This window comes from Lissotriton vulgaris, chromosome 12 (assembly GCF_964263255.1).
Source record: "Lissotriton vulgaris chromosome 12, aLisVul1.2, whole genome shotgun sequence".
Lineage (NCBI taxonomy): Eukaryota > Metazoa > Chordata > Amphibia > Caudata > Salamandridae > Lissotriton > Lissotriton vulgaris.
Window position 1 is genome coordinate 73,366,980 of NC_141700.1, and position 20,318 is coordinate 73,387,297.

The 20,318-nt window shown below is 46.3% G+C and overlaps 1 protein-coding gene across 2 annotated transcripts in view; it reads right to left on the bottom strand.

Moving 5' to 3' along the window:
- The window catches only part of AP3D1 (adaptor related protein complex 3 subunit delta 1), a 400,132-nt gene that overhangs the window by 114,004 nt on the left and 265,810 nt on the right, over positions 1 to 20,318 (bottom strand). For both annotated transcript variants that reach the window (XM_086947180.1, XM_086947179.1), the window contains exons 24-25: positions 11,645 to 11,698; positions 8,383 to 8,478 (exon numbers count right to left, since the gene is read on the bottom strand). In XM_086947180.1, the coding sequence (XP_086803306.1) occupies positions 8,383 to 8,478; positions 11,645 to 11,698 (150 nt within the window). The remainder of the gene's footprint in view (positions 1 to 8,382; positions 8,479 to 11,644; positions 11,699 to 20,318) is intronic.

A 20,318-nucleotide genomic window follows, 5' to 3' on the forward strand; every position in this document is an offset into this window, starting at 1 on the left:
TTGTGCGCGGGGTCCTGGTGGCCTGTAAAGGAGGGTGCCTCTGAGTGTGGTCTTGGGGTCGATGTGGATCTGGAAGTGAAGGTGCTCAGAGTTGGCGAGATTGACGTCTGAGCTAGTTGAGATGCGGATGGATTTCTTATGGACGATAGCGATGCCTCCTCCTGTGTGACCGGTACGGTCCTTGCGAATGATCTTATAGCCTTCCGGGATGGCAATGGTGATGTCTGGGGCTGAAGAGGCATTCATCCATGTTTCTGTTAGGAAGGCGACGTCCGGAGAGGTGGTGTCGAGTAGATTCCAGAGGTCAATGGCGTGTCTGTGGACCGAGCGGGTGTTGAGCAGGATGCATTGTAGGTGGTTGGGACCGGATATCTGATGTGTGTTCGTAGATGAGGAGTTGTTCTTGGTGCCGTCGAACTTGCAGGAGTAGCAGGAAAAGGGACCGTGGGTGTGTCCGGGAGCGGCTTGGATGCAGATGGGGGAGCGGCCAGGGTTAAGGGCTAGGAGGGTGGTGGCATCGTAAGTAATGCGGGAAGGGTGGGCATTACGAGGACCAAGGGCTCTGGCGCTGGGCGCGGTCCAGGCGCGGACGGGCGTAGACGGGCTTACCTTTGGCGCACCTTCGGCGTGGCCGTAGCGCGTGGACGCTGCGCGTGGGGACATTGGCCATAAATGGATGGTGGAGGGGGCGGAGCGTGGGAGGGTCAGCTGGGAGGCGGGATCGTGGAGGCGGGTCAGGGGATATCACAACAACAAAATGGAGGGCAGAAACGAAAGTGAAAACAGCGAGGGCACAGCACAATGCATGCCAGCAAGCAGTCTAAGGCTCCTAGGTACAGCAGACTAATTCTCCACTAAAAGCGCTATTCACCAAGCAAAGCACAAAGCGCGATGTAAATGATTGAAACAAAGTATCCAATGCAGCTACAATACCCGCTGTTGTAATCACAGCGCTACAAGCACAAAGCGCGATAAAATGAATGATACAAAGTATCCAATGCAGCTACAATACTCGCTGTTGTAATCACAGCGCTACAAGCACAACGCGCGATAAAATGAATGATACAAAAGTATCCAAAACGCTACACGAGCAATATCTTCAAAGCGCGGTTTATCTGTTTGGCGCTACAATACCAGGCGCAGTCTGTAGGTCGCGGGTGCAAGGGGCTTCAGCTGCGGTGTAGGTGCTGCAAATCAATTGAGCAAGGGAGCGTGGGGGAGCGACCGTTTAGGATGGAATCCAGGCGGAATCCCCATCGTACGCCATGTCCAAGATCTTCATTTGGACCTCAGGTCTGAAGGTGGTAGCCTTAAGCCAACCTTGACGGCGAAGGACTGCTGCTCCCGCCAATTGCCTAAAGTTGGTATTGGAAATATCAAGGGCACAATCAATGATTTCCGATGCCGCCCTTTCACCCTCAAGTACGATTCTGCGTACCTCCTGCTGACTATCCTCAGGGATCAGATCAAGGAACTCAGACAGATCTGACCACATCTGTCTATCATAACGGGGCAGAATTGCTAGTGAATTAGCTGCCTTAATGGAGGCCGCTCCATTAGCAAAGAACTTTTTCCCAATTGCATCCAGTCTTCTGCCCTCCTTGTCAGGAGGTGTCGAAATAGGAGTGGCAGGGTTCTTGGACCTCTGTTGTGCCGCCTGAGATATGACCGAGTCCGGTCGAGGGTGTCCAATTAAGGCAGATGGAGTATCAGGAGGAGCTCGATACTTTTTGTCAATTCTTGGAAGGACTGCCGGAATGGAAGCAGGCGTTTTCGTGGTGTTGCGGCCCTCCTTCCATATGTAATCAATATTAGGTATAGCTCTGGTGACTCTGCGATACCCTTCTTTAAAGTCATGCAAAAAACAGTCCGACTGCTCAACTGTGACAGACAATTCACATCTACTAGCAGCACGGTGCATAAGATTGTGAAATCCGCCAATATCCTCAGGCGGAGAATCTGACGGGCGTGGAACAGGTGGTGAAGGCATGGGAATGATGTAATCATCCCACGGATCCCTAGGCGTATGATCCGGCAACTCGCCCTCTTCCCTGCTCTCATTATCCTCCTGAGAAGAGGTATCAGCGTCAGCTTGGGGTGCAGGGTCAGGCGTCTTGCCTTGGTGACAATGAAGCTTGCGGTGAAGGAGGCCTTGGTATGTCAACCTGAACAGCAGGTGTAACTGGAGCTGGAGGAAATCTCTGGCGATAGTCTGCCAGCATAGCTTGTAAATCCTGGATCAAATTAGGTGGGAGATGACTTGTGTCCTCTGAACGAGAGGGTCTGGTCTGAGGCGAATGGTATGGCATTGATAAGTCTTCATTCGCATAATGCGAATGTATGTCACTACCACGCACACTGTTACAACGCGTACCATTACAACGCGGTTGTAACAACGCAAGTCGTTACAACGACTTGCGTTGGGGGGGGGGGGCGCAAATTTAAAAAATATAATTTACTATTCCGACACCAGTCCCTGTGGATAGTATGGAAGGTGTTGGGATAGTAAATTAAATGATTTATTATCCTTGAGCGCCACCCAGCGCAATTCGTTGTAACAACTTTTGTTGTTATAACTGCGTGGTAATGGTACTTCGTTGTAACACGCGCGTTGTAAACATTGTATACCCATAATGCTCCTGGTCATAGTCCTCATCATTCTCCTGATATTTGGTGTTCAATTGTGAAGGGTGACGGGCGACCCCAAAAGGTCCCTCATCCTCTTCGCCGTTATCCGATTCTACATCCATATAGGTCTACAAAAGATGTGATGGAACAAGTGGAGAAATGTGAGAGTAGTCTCTCTGATAAGTTTTCATTTGAAAATGAGTATATTGCATCCTCTTTGGAGGTGTGTTGTGCATAAGATGAGCTGATGACAAAGCTCTCATATATGACATTTCCGTAGACGGAGCTGCCGTCGACGGTATGGATGTTGCCGTCGACGAGACCGTCGACGATGGTGTCTTCATCGACAAATCCTTCGTCGACGAGGCCGTCGTTGGTGTCTTCGTCGACGAGTCCTTTGCCGACGAGGCCGTCGATGGTGTCTTCGTCGACGAAACCTTCGTCGACAAAGTCGTTGATGACTTCGTCGATGGAACTGCCGTCGACGGGCCTGTAGATTTCGTCGGAGTCTTAGTCGTTGATGGGGCCGTCGACGACGGGACAGTGGACGATTATTTCGAAGTCTGAATTTTAGGTGACACCACAGGAGAAGTAATAGCCGAAGTGGCGGTCGTAACAGAAGAAATTGAAGAGGTAGAAGTAGTAGTACTCACAGTGGACGGTCCTGAAGGAAGTGATGCACTCTTTGAGGGTTCTGAGACTCTTTGAGAGGATTTTAGTTTTTTCTTCCTCTCAGGAGAAGAGCTTTCTCTGGGTCTGGCTCTCTTGCTGGAGGTAGAGGCCTTGTCCTCATCTCAGGAAGATGATTTTAACCACAAAAGAACCCTTGCCTCTCTATCCCTGATGGTTTTTGAAGGGAAGGTACGGCAAATTCTATAATCCTTCACAACATGTGAGGGGTACAGACAATAAATGCAGTCAGAGTGCTGGTCGTCCACATGGACCCTCTTCTTAAAGCAGGTTCCACAAGCCTTGAAAAGAGCCTTCTTTTCAGACATTTTGAAGAGAAAAAGACAAAAAGCTGAGTAGGCACTCAGGGAGACTCCCTTACACACGAAGTGCCGTGAAAATCTGAGGAGAACTGCCTGGGCTGGGAAGGTCCTAGAGGGTGAGGACAGCTGCTTGGCTGAGGCTACTATTTCAGGTCTTTTTACATAATGAGGTAGATAGGCTGCTAAGTTTTGGGCCTAGCTAGGCCTTCAGGCTTTCCAGCCTACTACAAGAAAGTTTTCAGGCACTGCATATATTTTTACTGTGGGACTCCCGCCTCGACGACGGGGAATGATTCAGGCATGTGAATCTATGAAAGATACCCCAATACTGGATAACTTGTGGAACCTATGCCCACGTCACAGTCTCACAGATGTCAAAGACATGCACTCTGTGTGCCAGTGCAATGGTAGCAGCCTTGGCCCTGGTGCAAAGGGCTTTCTTTCCCTCTGGAGGTTGCTTGTTTCCCAAGATGGATGGTCCTCTGTATCAAGTTCTACTACGCATTGACAAAATCCTGTTCTGCATTGCCTTGCCTTATTTTACCCCAGAGAACTCCACAAATAACTAATTGGCCACTGCACGGTCCACGTGAAATCGATTTAAAAGCTTAATACCTTTTGTAGGGCTAAGGCAGAGCAAAGAACGTTGGGAGTGGGATGGATTTCTCAATGTGAAAGCAGTCACAACTTATGGCAAAAAGGCCGCCTCGTTCATCAGCACCACTTTTATTAGCATATGAGATGTCCTCCCAAGTGGCAGAGGACGCCACGTGGCTGACCAATGCTTCTGACACTCCCACTGCATCACTGTTAAGAGACAAATGTAATAATTATGCAAGGTGGAACCTAACTTTATAGATAAGTGGTAAAAGCTTCAGTGTTAGCCTTTTGAATAAGAAGGAAAATAAGGTATCCTCACAAAGAAGTATTAGGAGAGAGGCCAAGAAAATCTGTGAAACCCTGTCAGTCAGCATAGTGGACAAGTAGCTGGATGACCACCCAACCCACTACACACACGCATACACATACCCACTTTAGCCCTTCAGCAAAGGAATTCCAATAAACTACTTTCAACAAGCTGACCACGTTTATGCTGTAGCTAAACCAAAAACATGAGTTGACATGTTAGGTTTCCCAGTTGGTAGAAAGAGTTTGCTGCATGTGTGGCTGAACCTGTGTACTAATTCTCCATAATGCTTCCTCAGCTCTCACTCAGTGATTTTGCTCCTTGGGGTTGCATTGGGGGATCTCTAAGCGCTTACAATATTGGCAGGCTTAGCTGTGTTTCTTCTGCCCCTATTTTGATGTTAAGTACCTTAGGCAAATATTAGATGGGAAGAAACACTTCTCCAAATCAACCGATGGAGAGATAATGGTTTGGAGAAAAGGCACAGTTACCACAAACATAGATGCAAAAGGGTTCCTCCTGAAACCTCTTGAGCTTCACCATCAAGTGCAGAGGTTCCTTCTGTTTGAAAACAAGATTTAGAAACCTATTACAAAGAAGCAATATGAGGTATACTTTATTATTTTATTTTCTGATGTGGGTCCACCATTTGAATTAGCCAACGCCCAGGACTAGGATCAAACGAGATCTCAAAAGCAAGGAAGGGAGAAAAGACAAAAAAAACCCTTGCCCTACCATTTATCCCTGGCTACCGCTTCAGCAGCAATAGATTGTGTTCATCCAAAGCAGCCTGCTAAGTGGTACAAATTAATTACAATTTGGTACTCATCAACAACAGCAAAGGACTGTGAACCGATAGCACACAGTGCTATTCAAAAGAAATGACAAAGGATAGCAACTATTTGAAAATTAGCATTTCTGAGAAAATGCTGGGAGATCCAGAAAAGTACCTTGAGTAGCAGGGTTATAATATCAATATTTAGGATCATCCAGAGAGATTTACCTGAGGGAAGGGAAGAAACACTACTACAAACGTGAAAGGCTGAATGCAGATAACAGGAGCGGGTGTATAATAAGTCAAGAGAAGAGCAATGGGCATGAGCAGATCCCTGTATTAGGCTGAACACAATAACAAGAACCAACAATTGTAGTTCGATGAAAAGTGGAGTCAGCACATGAGATGGTGATAAAAAGACTGCTGACTCAGGAAGTTCAAAGAGGAGGCAGCTGAATGGGGGTTTGACTGGACACTAGCAGACAAGCTAGTAAGTACAGCAAAGCAAATAAGAGTGGATAAGTCGTGAACGTTTGGAGAGAAAAAAAAAGCTGTAGCATGAAAAGCAAGCACAGGATGGATTGTATGGATATTATCAATCTGGTACAGACCATTAAGAGTAACACAACAAATCTGTGGTCAAAAAGTCAAAGATGACTCTCAGGGGGGAGGAGCTACGCAGGAAATCAAGATGGCCGCATAAGCTCCCGGCTCCACCGACCTCCGCCAGCAGCTCGTATATCCTGCAATTTATCCTGCTTTTACACCTGACTACCGTGTACGCGAGCGGTTACTGACTCTGAAGGTGCAATCCCGAACTGTTTAACATATCGGGTGACGAAGATACGCTGTGTTTCATTCTCGGCCTAACTCAGCGTGGAAGCCGGGGCCTCGATTTCCAACCCACCCGGGCTGGAGTTGAACAACATCGGCTGTGGACTTTGGGATTCGTCCGGTCTCTCGAACGGAGACACACTTTACTCGTTTTCAATGGCGATTTAATATCCTGTCTACACCGCAGACGCCGCAGCGTGGCTCTTCAGTTGCTGCGGTCCTGTATCCGGCGCCTGGAGACACCGTAAGCCTCCCGGAGGTGACGGTCCGGAGCCTTGACTAGCGGTGAAGGTGTAGAAATCGTGAGGTGAGGGCGCCCATTGTTGTTGTCTGCTCCGGTCGTGCCTGCTACCCCGGAGTAGTCAATCTCCGAGGTTCATATCCTGCTCTGTCGCTTCGTGAGAGGAGATGGAGGGGACAGAAGGCACACCATTGTTGCATGCTGTAATGGCGGCCATTGGGGCGCTCCACTCACAGATCATCGTCCAATACCAGACACTGTCTGTAACAATGGACAATATCTGCCGGAGACCGGACGGCGACTTTTCGGCATTATTTCAGCCAGCTGTATTACCCATGGACCATTGTGGGCTCAACTTCGAGGACCCTGTGCGGAAGCCGGATTCCGTGTGCGCTGCTGATCCCTACAGGATGGTTCGCGCGCACCCGTGAACATTATTAGCTTCCCCTGCTTGAGCCATAACCCGCTGAACATCGACATGGACAACCTTGAGTGCCTCAACAAGATCACCAGTGGTTATCGGAGAGCTTCATTATCCTTCCACGCTTTTCCTCACTTGCTTTGTGGATACCATGCACTTTTATCCTTTTTTCGACTCGCTCATACTGACTTGAACTTTTATGGACGTTCTGCTGCTTTCACTGTTGTTGTGGTCTGGATTATAAGTGCTCTGGTTAATAATCGTACCGGCCAGGGTTAACTTGTGTCTTTTTTGGGTTTGGCATATTTTACCTGGCTGCTGGGATTGTGACCTGTAATGTACAAGACTTGGGTGGTGTGTATCTTGCTTCCCCGGGCTGATTTTATATTTCGCTGCATTCTATTTTGACCGTGTTTTAGGGTGGTTTCATCTGGTGGAGGGTAAAGGAGTCCGGGAGTGTGTTTTTATCTCTCCTCCTCCGCTTTTCTTCTCTTTTAGGGATCTTCTGGGCGACAGGCACGCTGCTAGTGGGTTGGGCCGTAGCCATTGCAGGGGTGCAGGGTTTGGGGGGGAGGGGGGGTGGGGGGGTGGGGGGTTGTTATTTTGCCTTTGTTTTGTTCTATGGCCCCTTTTTCTTTCTTTTCTCTCTTTTCAGGGTATTCCTATGGGCGACAGGCACGCTGCTAGTGGGGTAGGCCGTAGCCATTGCAGGGGTGCAGGGTGGAGGGTGTGCGGGGGTTTGTTATTTTGCCTTTGTTTTGTTCTATGGCCCTTTTCTTCTTGCAGTGTCCGGTAGCAGTACTTTCTGTTTCATCCTGGAGTATACAAGTGGGCGGGGTCTGAGGGTGGGCGGCTACGATGAGAGATTTGTTGTTCGGTTCTTTATCCTCCTTGAGCTAGCTAGCGCTTGCATCTTTACTGTCCCTTTAAGTTGGTCCGCGATTACCTTCTTACACCTACCCACCTTTATTATATCTTCGAATGTGTGGCTCCGGATATCCTGTATCTTCTTTATCTTGTCTCTGGCGGGGGGGGGGGGGGTTAAATGCAAAATGAAAACCTTATGAATAACATGCGATCTGCACTGTGTTCAATGCAACAAATATCTGTACCGCTGCCGGACCTCAGGGTTGCCGCTGCAGAGCTGTGTTATTGAACTTCTTATACGTATCTCCTAACGGCAGTGTCTGGCCCCTGTGGTTGTAGATCTACTCCTGTATTTTTGTGAATGATATAATAAAGGTTTAAAAAAAAAAAAAAAAAGATGACTCTCAGAACTTGATATTCTAAATTAGCTTCTATGATCATCATGTCTTGCTGCAGCATCTCTATAACATCTCCACCTACTGCTGCCAATACTCTGACCACACCACAGTATAGATACAATCTTGCTCAGACTTTTCTCCATTGCGGTGAACGCTCATCAAACCACAGCTGCACTACCTTGTCTGAGTTTCTTGAGAACAAAGGCCCATTAGTAAGGGGCTGTGGTAGAGTAAATTCCCAACTACGATTATGATCAGAAAAACAGTGCAAGTCCACTTCGACAATGAAAAGCTCTGTTGCTGGCAGTGGCTCACTGACCTTTTCCCCATCTTCTGCGTTATCATATTCATCCCTGTCAGGTTCCTTCTTGGGATCAGGAGGCTCTTCCAGGATTGTGTTTATATTGTTCTGACTCTGGTGAAACAACACAAAGGACTCAGTGCATTTAAATGTCAATTTACAAGAAAAGAGAGGAGAGTACGAGTACACACACCAGACACCACAGAACCCACATCAACATTAGGACTAAATATGCTAAAACTCAGGCATTCCCAGTATATTTTATCTACTAACACTTGAAAAAAACTGCGGGCCACCTGCATGAGTGTGAGGTTACAGCCTGTGAAAGACTAATGGAGGGGAATGTGGAAGAAAGAATAGTGGAAAAATTTAGCTATTTCCTGTACGGAAAAACAGTTGCACTTCTGGTGTGCAGAGGTCAGAAAAACCACAACGAGTACATAAAACAGGTATAACTAAGATGATGCTATGTGTATTGGGCAAAAATCCTCCCTTGCTATATACAGCATATACTACTACAAGAAGGTGTAGACGGTCACTGAATAACTTTAATGACCAATTACAAGTTGAAAGAATTCTTAAAGCGGCCTTTCCTAATAGTGTGGCATTACCAGGGTCTCTGCTGTTTTAGATCACTGTATTAAAAGTAATTTTGCAGTAGATAGACCTACTGCCTCTTTCCTCTACATGGTTATGGAACAACCCAGTAACTTGCAATATCCTTATAATGTATGGCAGGGAGTTCTTTATCCCCTATATCTTTTGTATTATCGTCAGACACTGGAAAACGAGAGAAGAAGTGTCGAAGCAGAAGGGGTTATAGAATTGTCATTAATTGGGCCTCCTGCTCAAAAGCTGTCTTTTAGTGCACATTTACTGCTTCTAGGAAACCACAAGTCACATAACTAAGTGTTCTGTTACTCACTAGTCACCAAAAGCGGTTGGCCTGAGGATGTTTGACACACATTTGTCTGAGATGCAAAGAAAATGGCTCAAAGCCTAAGGACTTTGGTGAATGGAGATATGCCGAAGCATATTCAATAGCAGTCAGAAATAGAAAAAACAATTAAATACTAAACAGCTCTTGGCTTACGGTTAGGGAGGAATCGAAAAAAAGTAGACGTGGAAGGCTTGTCAGAACCCTTAGAAGGTTGATGTTTTTTAGCAACCTTAGCCCCAGGAGATGGCAATACCTCAGACGCAGGCCTCTTTCTAGACGCTGAAGTGGAACCAGAGGCAATACTGCCAACCTCAGACACCGGATTATCAGAATCCTTAAGCTTTTGTAGCAACAAAAGCAACCGACCCTCTCTGTCTCCGAGAGTCGTTTGAGGAAAGGTTCTGCAGATCTTACAGTCCTTGACTTGGTGATCTGGATAGAGACAATAAATACATTTTTTTGTGGGGGTTCTCTTTAAAAAGCTGGAGCTTACCACAAGAGTCCCAGGCTCTAAACAGAGACTTCTTTGAAGACATTCTTGAAGAAAAGAGCCAAAAGGAAGATGGAGTTGAAAAACCTGAGCAGAGCTCAGGGAGACTCCCTTCACACGACGTGCGATAGAAACTCTGAGAGCCTGAGCCTCTGGGGAGAACATTCTGGTGGGTGCTGGCGCCTGATTGGCTGTAGTTTGGACTATACAAAATGACTAGGATAGTCATAGATGTGGAAGTTTTTCCTACTGTAGCTTTGGCTACTTTACTACCTGGTTTGTTTTTTATTGGAATTTACTACATATTTATGGCATATTATTGCTTTTTTATGTACCGTGGGACTCCCACTCCGACGACAGGGAATGATTCAGGCATGTGAATCTATGAAAGACACCCCTAATACTGGAGAACTGGTGTTTCTATGGAACAGCAACATAATTTCAGGTTAAGCTGTCCCTATCCAGGTGCGAGGCCTAAAGTGTCACCTAACACCAGGAACTTTGTGTGTGTTCAGTCGGAGGCCTTGGGCTTAAATTTCTTATAAGGAATCCACAAAAGTGCGTATCCATTAGACATAACTTTCACCAGGAATATGGTGGGGATATAAAAAACACATCATGTAGATCATGTACCAAGATCTTTTTTTTTTTTGCTTCACCAAATACTGCAATTTCTCAAATGTGCCCTCTGAGGCTGCATCAGTGCTGCTATGTTAGTTAGGAGGCATCAATGCCAAAGAAAATGATTATGTGCAGCTTCCTTTTAGGTTGCTTAGTAATTCCTGAGTTTAGGAGTATGGAACCAGAAAGTATCCACTCACTTGTGAAGAACTACCAAGGAGGTTGTTTCAACTGGTCAAGGCCGACATAAAAGCTGTTGCTCCAGCATCATAGTTGAAACTGAGGAGCAGCTCTGTATATACTTCTACAAACCAGACAATGCATTTCAAAAGGAAATCCTTGCTCATTTGAAATTCAAAATGCAAAGAGATGGTAAGACATGAGGACATTTCTGAATCCCCGCCAATGTCTATCAATGGTGGGGAGGGATAGGTGGTTTTCAGCTATTTGAAAACTTTGGGGAGATGCAACGGAAGGAAGATACACGAGAAAGTCATTCATAAAGTATGATAAATGCATTCAGATGATTCTAAATGCAGGTTTTGGGAGGTGTAACGCTCCTATTTTCAAGCACATTTTCTGTCAGTATAAAGACAATAAGTTGAAGAAATCTTATTACTAAATGGGAAAAGTCAACAGGCATGCACCTGTTGAGTAATATCTACGCAGGTGTACTCGAGTTAGATATACAAGGTAGACCTGGCCACAACAAATATTATTTAGTCCAGCAAACCATTACAAGGACAGAGTTGAACACTGCACTGCTATTGGAACTCTGGTCTACCATTCTTTACACTTAGCACTGAGCCACTAAGACAACAATGTTGAACATCTCTGACTTCAAATAAATTAATTTTCAACAACATTACAATCATATCACTCAAAAAATGTATACACTGCATCAAGGTCACAATGTTAAATAATATCAATCTACCAGGCTGACTTGCCACCCTGTTATTAGAATCAGATAACATGTTATTGAATCAAGGGGTTGAAAAATCACGCTCAACACTAAACTAATAGGAGGCTACACTGTCGGACGACGTGTTCTGATAACGAACAAACTGCTACTGCTACTATCCATGAAAGGCAGTTGGAGGACCTGTCCACCCATCCCTCACTCCCCACCAACCCTCCCTCCCCATGAATTCCACCCTCACTCAATTCCTCCTCCGTGAATGATGCTTGTTTAGCAAAGCAGAAAGCCGACTAACATTTTTCTTACTGACCTGCGACTGATTCGGTAGTGGAGTACTGGTGAGCCAGAAATCGAGGTCAGAAGTCTGAAATTAAACAAGCAAGGCATATCAAGTCCATAACTTAACAACTACATTGGTCGCAAGCACTAGAGACCAGTCACTTAGTGGTACTTTATGACCGACTATATATTACGTATACATAGGTCAACCTTATAAAACATGAAGAGCATTATTAATATAATCAGAAGTCAACAGAACTTATTTTCAATTAGTTGATAACTAGTTTAGGAGTAAGTGATAAGGGGTCCAGCTAACGGGTGAAAATGACAGCGCAAGTCCTTCTATGCAGTTAACAAAAGTACATAAAAAGTCCTGCATAACATTTTCCATTAAGAAAGCACAAGCGTAAAGAAAGATTTAACAGAGGAAATATATACTATTAATTGCACTAGGCGGACGAGCGCGAAAAAAACGGGAATTGACAGTCACTGTAAAATAATATGCACTAATAAGTGAAAGCGGTAACATAAAATAGAAATTCTCAGTTTTGGGATGGGCGGATGACCAGATGATGAAAAATACATTTTAAAGTAGGTTACCAGCCTTTAATGAAGAGTCACCATGGTGGGTATTCTTGGCATAAGGACAAGATGTCAAATATTTCTTCTGATGGATACTTCTATCTGCAGATTACTCACCTGAAGAACTACCCCAGTCGTCAGACAGGATACAGAAAACTTTGAAGTCTCATGTTGCAGATATGGGGACTGGCTTCGTAACCACACAGGAAGTGGCATTAGGTGACATCACTATATAGTGCCCACCCCAGCGCAACAACAGTTCCCTTTTTTCCGTTCCCTTGATTCGGATCTGGAGCCATGCTCTGAGAGTTTCCTCACAAAAAACAAATGAACTGTGCAGTACTATTTCTCCTTCTAAGAAATCAGGGTTTAAACTCTGTAGAGAATGGGGAGTTACTGAGGCCATTTCAGACCCCCATTCGCTCTGTCTCTGGTGTCTCAGTTTGGACCACATTCCTGCTGCAGTATGCACTCGAAAGCAGTAAAAGAATGATAAGCAAAGCTCTTTATGGCCAAAGACGAACGAGTAAGTTGGCAACATTCAAGACCTCTTAAGGTTACCTTGATCTCACACTTCTTGGTGGGTGGGGGCGGTGGGTGGGAGGAAAAAGCACAAAATACACCAAAGGCAAGTCAACTTGTTGCCACTCCATTCCCACAGGACCTTCATCCTCTGAGCTGTGTTTAACACTGAGACAATTCCTCCTCCTAGTAGCTCTCCTCTAGCGACTTAACTGGATCTGGCGCTCAAGTGACCTTAATCCACCTTAAGGCCCCAACTACTCTTTCCGGACCTCTCCGCGCCTTCAAAACCAGAGTCTCCAACTCCAGGCTCCAATCTAGTAGTGTTTTTAAATGCTATGTATTTCATTTTTGCCTAAGCATCAATTCTATCTGGAGTCAATGCAGGCTCCTTGGCTCCACACGGCAGCCAGACATACTTGCCTGTAGCTCAGACGCCATTTAGTACCGTCCCATCTGAAACTAAGCACACTCCACACTTCTTCAACCCGACTCTTCGTTTTACTTGACCAGTTCTCTTCCAACGGCGGGGTCTCCACATCCACCTTCACTTACAGCGCCAGAACCAATGCCACTGGTGCCAGTCTCAAAATCTTGTGACAAGCCAGATCACCCAGGGAGGCCCAATGAGTTGTCGTCGAGGAGAAATACAGGAGCACAATTCATGATATGTTTGGGATTACTCAGATTTCCTGGATCCTTACCTTTGTGGGGATACTGGTGGCGATGATCAGAGGCAAGACTTCAAGTGGTTTAAACATCTCTCAGGAGTTGGCTGTGATTTTCCCCAATGGGCCTCCAACCCCTAAAAGGCTGCCATTAAATAAGGTAATGCAAAAGGCTGCTGAGGAGTTGGACATCCAACAGCAGACAATGGACATTACAACTAATGTCCTCACAGAGTTTCTCTATTTGTGCCAACTGGAAAACCTCTGTTCCCCTTCAATTATGCCACTCTAGATCCAGTCATGCCGGTGTGGGAGAAACATGTTCTACCCTGGCAGTAAATAGACTTAGGCACACTGCCATCGGCCTGCTCCAGATGACATGCCCTCCTCAACCCACCATTCGACAGAGAGTCTGTTTATACAAACTTCCTGCTCATCTGGTAAACCAGGTGGGTCCTTTCCCACAGCACCTTCTGACAGAGAATTAGAGCGCCTGAAGGCCTGGGTGAGAAGGCTTTTTCAGAGTGGAGCATGGCCCTAAAATCCGTCAATGCCAACTGTCTCGCTGCAAGCTACACCAATGCATCGTGGAATATGGCACAAATGGTGGCATCCCATGTACCGGAGGAGACAAAAAATATGTACCAATACCTACTGCACCAAACAGGGGTACTAAGGTCAACCTTGGAATCATCTCTGACAGATCGCCAACTAATGCAGTCCACACTAGCAGATGCAGTTCAAGGCTGTGGCTTTTCCAGCTATTAAGCTTTCCTCTAAGGTTGACCTTGATGTAGTGGGTATTATTACCCATTTTTCAGTCTTCCCAGAATGACAGGATCTCTTGCAGTCAGTATTGCATTTAGGTATTGAGGACTTTGCATACATTTGTTTCTCAAAATTGTAACGAGTTGCACCCATTAATGGCCCGCTGCTCATCCTATTTTCTACTGTCCTGATGAGCCGCTAATGACATATCTGAAAATTGTAGAAACTTGTGGGATCAAGTCAATCTTTGATACATTTTACTATGCACTGACATTGTCGCTTTGCACTCTGTTACGGCTCCATTGTGATGTTTTTATTCGGACTACAAGTACACTTTATCACTTTGTGAGCAAGCACTGGTAGAGTATCAAGCACTTCGACGCAGCAGTAAATTAATGTGTATAATTGCAAAGAATGTGTTCGTTTTCTCTTTTCTTCAGCAATTTATTTTGCTTCTGAACAGTATTAAAATCAGGAACTTGTTACCTTTTGAGCAAGGCATTTACATGTACAGGCATCTTTCTTGCTGCATGGAACCATTGTTTCTTATGCTTTCAATGCCCCTGGTGCCAGGTGGTTTTTAATAGGACTGCACCTGTTACTCTACAGTCTGCCTGCCAGATCAGCTATCCCTTTTCAAATTCCCCATTGTTCTGCATTTTCTGAAAAAGTTGACTAATATGTATCCTCCAACCCAATTTGCTTTGCTCAAGTGGGACCTTAATTTGTTTTTTACTTGTTTTTGAGTTATTTATCTGTGGTAACTCTTTCTAGTGGATACTGTATCTACCTGCAGATTCCTCACAGGTCTGCCCGCCTCCTAGTTAGATGGATATGTTATAGGGAAAGTTAATAATTTTCCAGTTTTTGCTTTGGTGCTGCACTACACTGTTGAAGTCAGTTCATTCGCTCGCTTGGAAAACCTGGGTAGAAACTGATGTTTTGCCAGGATGGGTGCTATAAAGCTTCAGTGATGTCACCTGACACCACCTCCAGCGTTGTTGTAACGCCATGACCCTCTACTGGCAATGTGAAGACTCTGAAGTTTTTTGGATCCAGTCTAATGCCTGATGTAGCTCTAGAGGTGAGAAATCTGCAGACAGAGTATCTACCATAAAGATAGTTACCGTAGGTAAGTAACCTTTTCTCTTTTTCTTCTAAGTGTATGAACCTTTTGGATCCAACCTAGAGTTTTACAAGTCTCCTACACAAATTATGGCAGAAAATTATTAGCAACTGTTGAAGGCGTATAGCCTGTTTTATTCCTTTGAATTCTAACTTTCAATCATATTTAAATGATGGCATCACCTTTTTGTTTTCAATTGTTGATTAAATTGCTGCTCAAACTGTTGCTAAAATTAATCAACTAATATGAGAAGGGACTTGTGACATACGACTGTCATACTGCAAAACAAATTGGATTATTATGCTCAAATCCATCCCCCAAGTGGATTGTATTAAAATGAAGATTGTATTTGCGTTTTTTAATAAAGCAAGAAGAAATATCATTGTTATGGGTAGAACTCCATGTTTTGACAAAACAGAGGTAAAGGCGTATACTCTGATATTTTAAATGGTTTTCAAAAAGTAATTTCATGATTGTGATGATTTTTGACAATGACACCAGTGATGTCTAGAAAGAAGAAAACAAGTTACTTACCTGTAACTTTGGTTCCCCAGTATTGGTAACTTTCATAGATTCCCATGCTTTGTATCATTCCCCGTCGTCGGACTGGGAGTCTCGGTAATAACAAATACCATAGTAGTAGGTACAAAAGAGAAAGGAAAGGCCTAGGCCTCATTCCCTTTTGTAACATATCAGCCTCTTTTTGTAAAAGAGACCAAACTCTAGGCATCAGCCAATCAGAAGAGCCTCACCCTTAGAACCTTCCTGAAGGAACCTCAGAGCCTCAGATTTTCGTAGCCGTAGTGTGCTAGACACCATACTTGCTGAAGGCTGAGCTTTCCCCGGGGAGGTGGGTGGGCGCATGGGAATCTATGAAAGTTACCAATACTGGGGAACCAAAGTTACAGGTAAGTAACTTGTTTTCTTGCCCCAGTATTGGAACTTTTATAGATTCCCATGCTTTGTATCAGAATAGCAAGCAGTAAACACCATAAACACATTTTGTAAAGAAGTACATCATAACATTAGAAAGAAAATTACAAAATGTGTTACCCATGGAAGGTGGGATAGAAAGGAAAGCTCACCAATCACTTGAAGAGGTTCCTTAGGACAGCCTGGCCCACTGCCGAGTCATCCTGCTGCAATGACTAAGCAATAATGCTTAGTGAACGTTTGCACGCTGCTCCAGGTAGCAGCCCTGCAAATGTCTTTGATATGTACCCCCGCAAAGAGGGCCGTAGAAGATGCCACTGATCTCGTTGAGTGAGCACGGATCCTGCCCACCAGAGGTTTTCCTGCTATCTTGTGGCAATGCAGAATAGCACTCGAAATCCATCTTAGGATCCCCTGTTTGGACAGAGGGAGACCCTTGTTTGGACCGCCGAAGGCAATGAACAATTGCGAAGACTTTCTAAAGTCTTTGGTTCGGTCTATGTAGAATTTTAGACATCGTTGCAAATCCAGAGTGTGCAATGTCTTTTCCGCTGGAGTGACTGGGTTCGGAAAAAATGTTTTTAGGATCACAGGCTCATTTAGGTGAAAGTCAGTAGGAACTTTGGGAATGAACCTTGGGTTCGTCCGCAAGATGGTAGTGTTCTTTTTGAACTGCAAAAACGGTTCCTGGATAGTTAGGGCCTGCATCTCCCCCACCCGCCTTGCCGATGTGAGGGCCAAGAGTAAAGCTAACTTCCATGACAAGTATTTTAGGTCTGAGCGGTGAATCGGCTCAAAAGGTCCCTTCATTAGTTGAGCCAGGACTAAGTTTAAATGCCACGTTGGAGGAGGAGATCGCACTGGCGGATAGACCCTGAACAGGCCTTTGAGGAATTGTTTGAAAATTCTTGAAGACCACAACGAAGGACCAGAATCAGATCTTCTGAATCTCGAAATCGCTGCTAAATGAACCTTGATAGTAGAATGGGACAGATTAGATTTAGCTAGCGAGAGTAGGTAAGGCAGGAGTTGATGAGGTTTTGACGTGAAAGGATCAATCTTTTCTGTTTTACACCAAATACAGAATCTTTTCCACTTCAGTCTGTATGTTTTGTTTGTGGACGGCGCCCTTGCCTGGGAAAGGATGTCTTTGATCTCCTTGGAAAGAGGAACATTCATGTATTCTCGCTGGTCAGGAGCCATGCAGTCAGGTGTAACGATCTTGGGTCTGGATGCCAAACTTGTCCTTCGGACATTGTCAGGAGATCCGGAACATCCTCCAGCCCTATTGGAGGAACTAGCGATAGCAGATGGAGCTCGGTGTACCAAAATTGTCTTGGCCATGCCGGGGCTATCAGGATTAGCTTGCATGGTTCCGTCCTCATTTTCCTGATGAGGCGAGGAATCAGGGGAATCGGTGGAAACGCATAGAGAAACCTCCCCGTCCAGGCTATTGATAGGGCATTGCCCAATGAGCCTTGATGGTGGAACCTGCTGGCGTAGGCTCGGCATTTCCTGTTGGTTGGCGTCGCAAAAAGGTCCACCTCTGGTGTGCCCCATGTTTGAAAGAGCAGATCTAGAACGTGTTGCTTCAGCTCCCACTCGTGACTGACTGAGGTGAGCCTGCTCAGCCTGTCGGCGCCCTCGTTTAGCACTCCTGGTAAGTGCTCCGCCTTTAGAGAAATTCCGTGAAGAATTGTCCATTTCAGAATCTGTTGAGCCTCTCGCGACAAGAGGAGTGACCTCGTTCCTCCTTCCTTGTTCACATAATGCATAGCCGTGGCGTTGTCCGTCCTGACTAGCACTTGTGAACCCTGGAGTCGCGGAAGAAAGGCTTGAAGAGCTAGCCTGATCGCTCTCAGCCCCAACAGGTTGATGTGTAGCTTTTGGTCGCTTGGAGACCAATGGCCGCTGATCTGCAGGTCCTGCATCACTGCTCCCCATCCCTCCAATGACGCATCCGTTGTCAGTATGTGAGGTGATGGAACGCTTGCGAAGGATAGACCTTGGCATAAATTTTGTTGATGCGACCACCAAAGCACTGCCTCTTTCATCTCTCGAGTGACAACCACCTTGTCGTCGAACGATCCGTGCACTTGCTGCCACTGGAGGTCCAGTTGCTCCTGCAGGGGGCGCATCCGCAGTCTGCAGTGCGGGATCAGGGGAATACATGATGACATCACCCCCAGCAGCGACTTGAAGCTGCGTACAGAAAGACACTTTTGTCCTTGAAGGCCTCGTGCTAATCTTTGCAGTTTTTGTATCCTCTCTCGAGTAGGAAACGCCTTTGAGAGCTGCGAATCCAACACTGCCCCCAGGAACCGCGCTGTCCGTGATGGCACCAGCGTGGATTTATCTGTGTTCAAGGTGAGACCCAGATTTTGGAACAGATTGGTGCAAGCCTGCACTGCGTCCTGCGCTAATGCTCTGGTCGGGGCCTTTAGCAACCAATCGTCCAGGTAAGGGAAGACCTGGAAGTGGTTCTTGTAGGAGAGTAGGGTCTGCAATCCTATGATCACCCAGATTTTTTGATTTTGTTTCACTGGTTTACGACTTTCTCTGGCTGTGGGCCTGCCAATCAGACCCACAGCCTGGCTGTTCTCTTTCTAAATTACAACATGTACCCTAGGTGCATTTACCAATTGGTACTGGGCCACCTCATCAGACCCTGTAACTCAGGGCATAGGTGTACCCAGGGCTGCCAGGGGCTGCAGCATGTATTATGCCACCCCTGGCTGGCCTCCTAAATTTGACACAACTGGCTGCATGACAGCTGGGGCAAAGTCGTGTAATCACCCTTTGCTGTAGGTGTAGTATACCTATACCTAACCCTAAAATGGACACACAGATTCCTATCAGTCACTCCTATGGCAGGCCTTGACAATCCTGAAGGCAGAGTGCTTGGAATCGTGTGAGATGGTGCTCTGGCATGAGCTGAGCCTGTCTGCAGCTTGCGGAACCAAGTCCTAATAGCTGTTCCATGATATCGCATACCATATACTCTTGAGTGCATTATAATCCTCGCGGTTAAATGCTAACTTTGGTATTGCTTTATCAAAACAGGTCGAGTAAGGTGTCATACGAATTGGAATACTAACCCCTCGCCAATTCTGGCGACGGGGTTAGCATTCCACCCTTCTAGAGGGACACGACATGTATGTAACTGTGAACCCCGGTTAAAGTTAACTTAAGCCTCAGCTCCACAAAATGGATACTGCCACCACAGACACGAGTCTGACCTCCTGCTGCTGGGAGTCCTTCCAGCGAGGGAGGCCTGGACAAAGGGTTTCCTGTCCGGGGCGGTGCTAGCACCGTCCCAGACATGGTTTTGTGTATCCTGGGTAGGCAGGGCTTTTCAGGAAGGTGACTGCTGAGTGGCACCCCGGTGCTCACTACGCATAGGCCGGTCAGAACCAGTTCCAGGGGCACACCAGCCCCTGGCCTGGGGAAAGTCCGGCATGGCAGAGGGGTGTAACCACCCCCCTCCTAGTCCCACCCATAGGCAGGACCTAGTCACCGGGTCAGCCCCCTTTTTTAGTATAAAGATGGGAGCGGGCCCCCTGTTCAAATTAGATCATCTTTGGAATCAAGACACGACTTTCTGCGAAAGGACTTCAAGATTTCCTTCTTCAAGATTCTCCCTTGTGGCTAAGGAGTAATCACCCTGCATCAAGCGGGCACCATCCTAAGAACACTGCGGTCTGCTGCAAGTCCTTCATCACGAATCCGACGACCCAGCTCGACGAGACCCGGCTTCCCTGGCACCTCTGACCTCTACTCACCTCTACAGCAAAGCTGAGAACCGTGAGTGCGACGAGACCTCGAGGGACCGACGATCGCCAAGACTGCACAACTTCTTTGTAACAAGCCCACCGAGTCTTCCACTGGTGAGTGCTTTGGGGTCCGAGAAGCCCCAACCCTGAGCAGCTCCAGCACCGAAGATCAGCCCTCCAGCATCTCCACGATCTGCGTGGGGCCCTTCTGCTTTTGCGTGCTCACCGCGCTGTGTGGCTACTAGCCGGCTGGCTTGTTGCCTTCTTCACGACGCCCGACGACATCACTGCTGCTGGTCTGGTTGCTCCAGACTGGCCCTTGCTTCCTTCTTC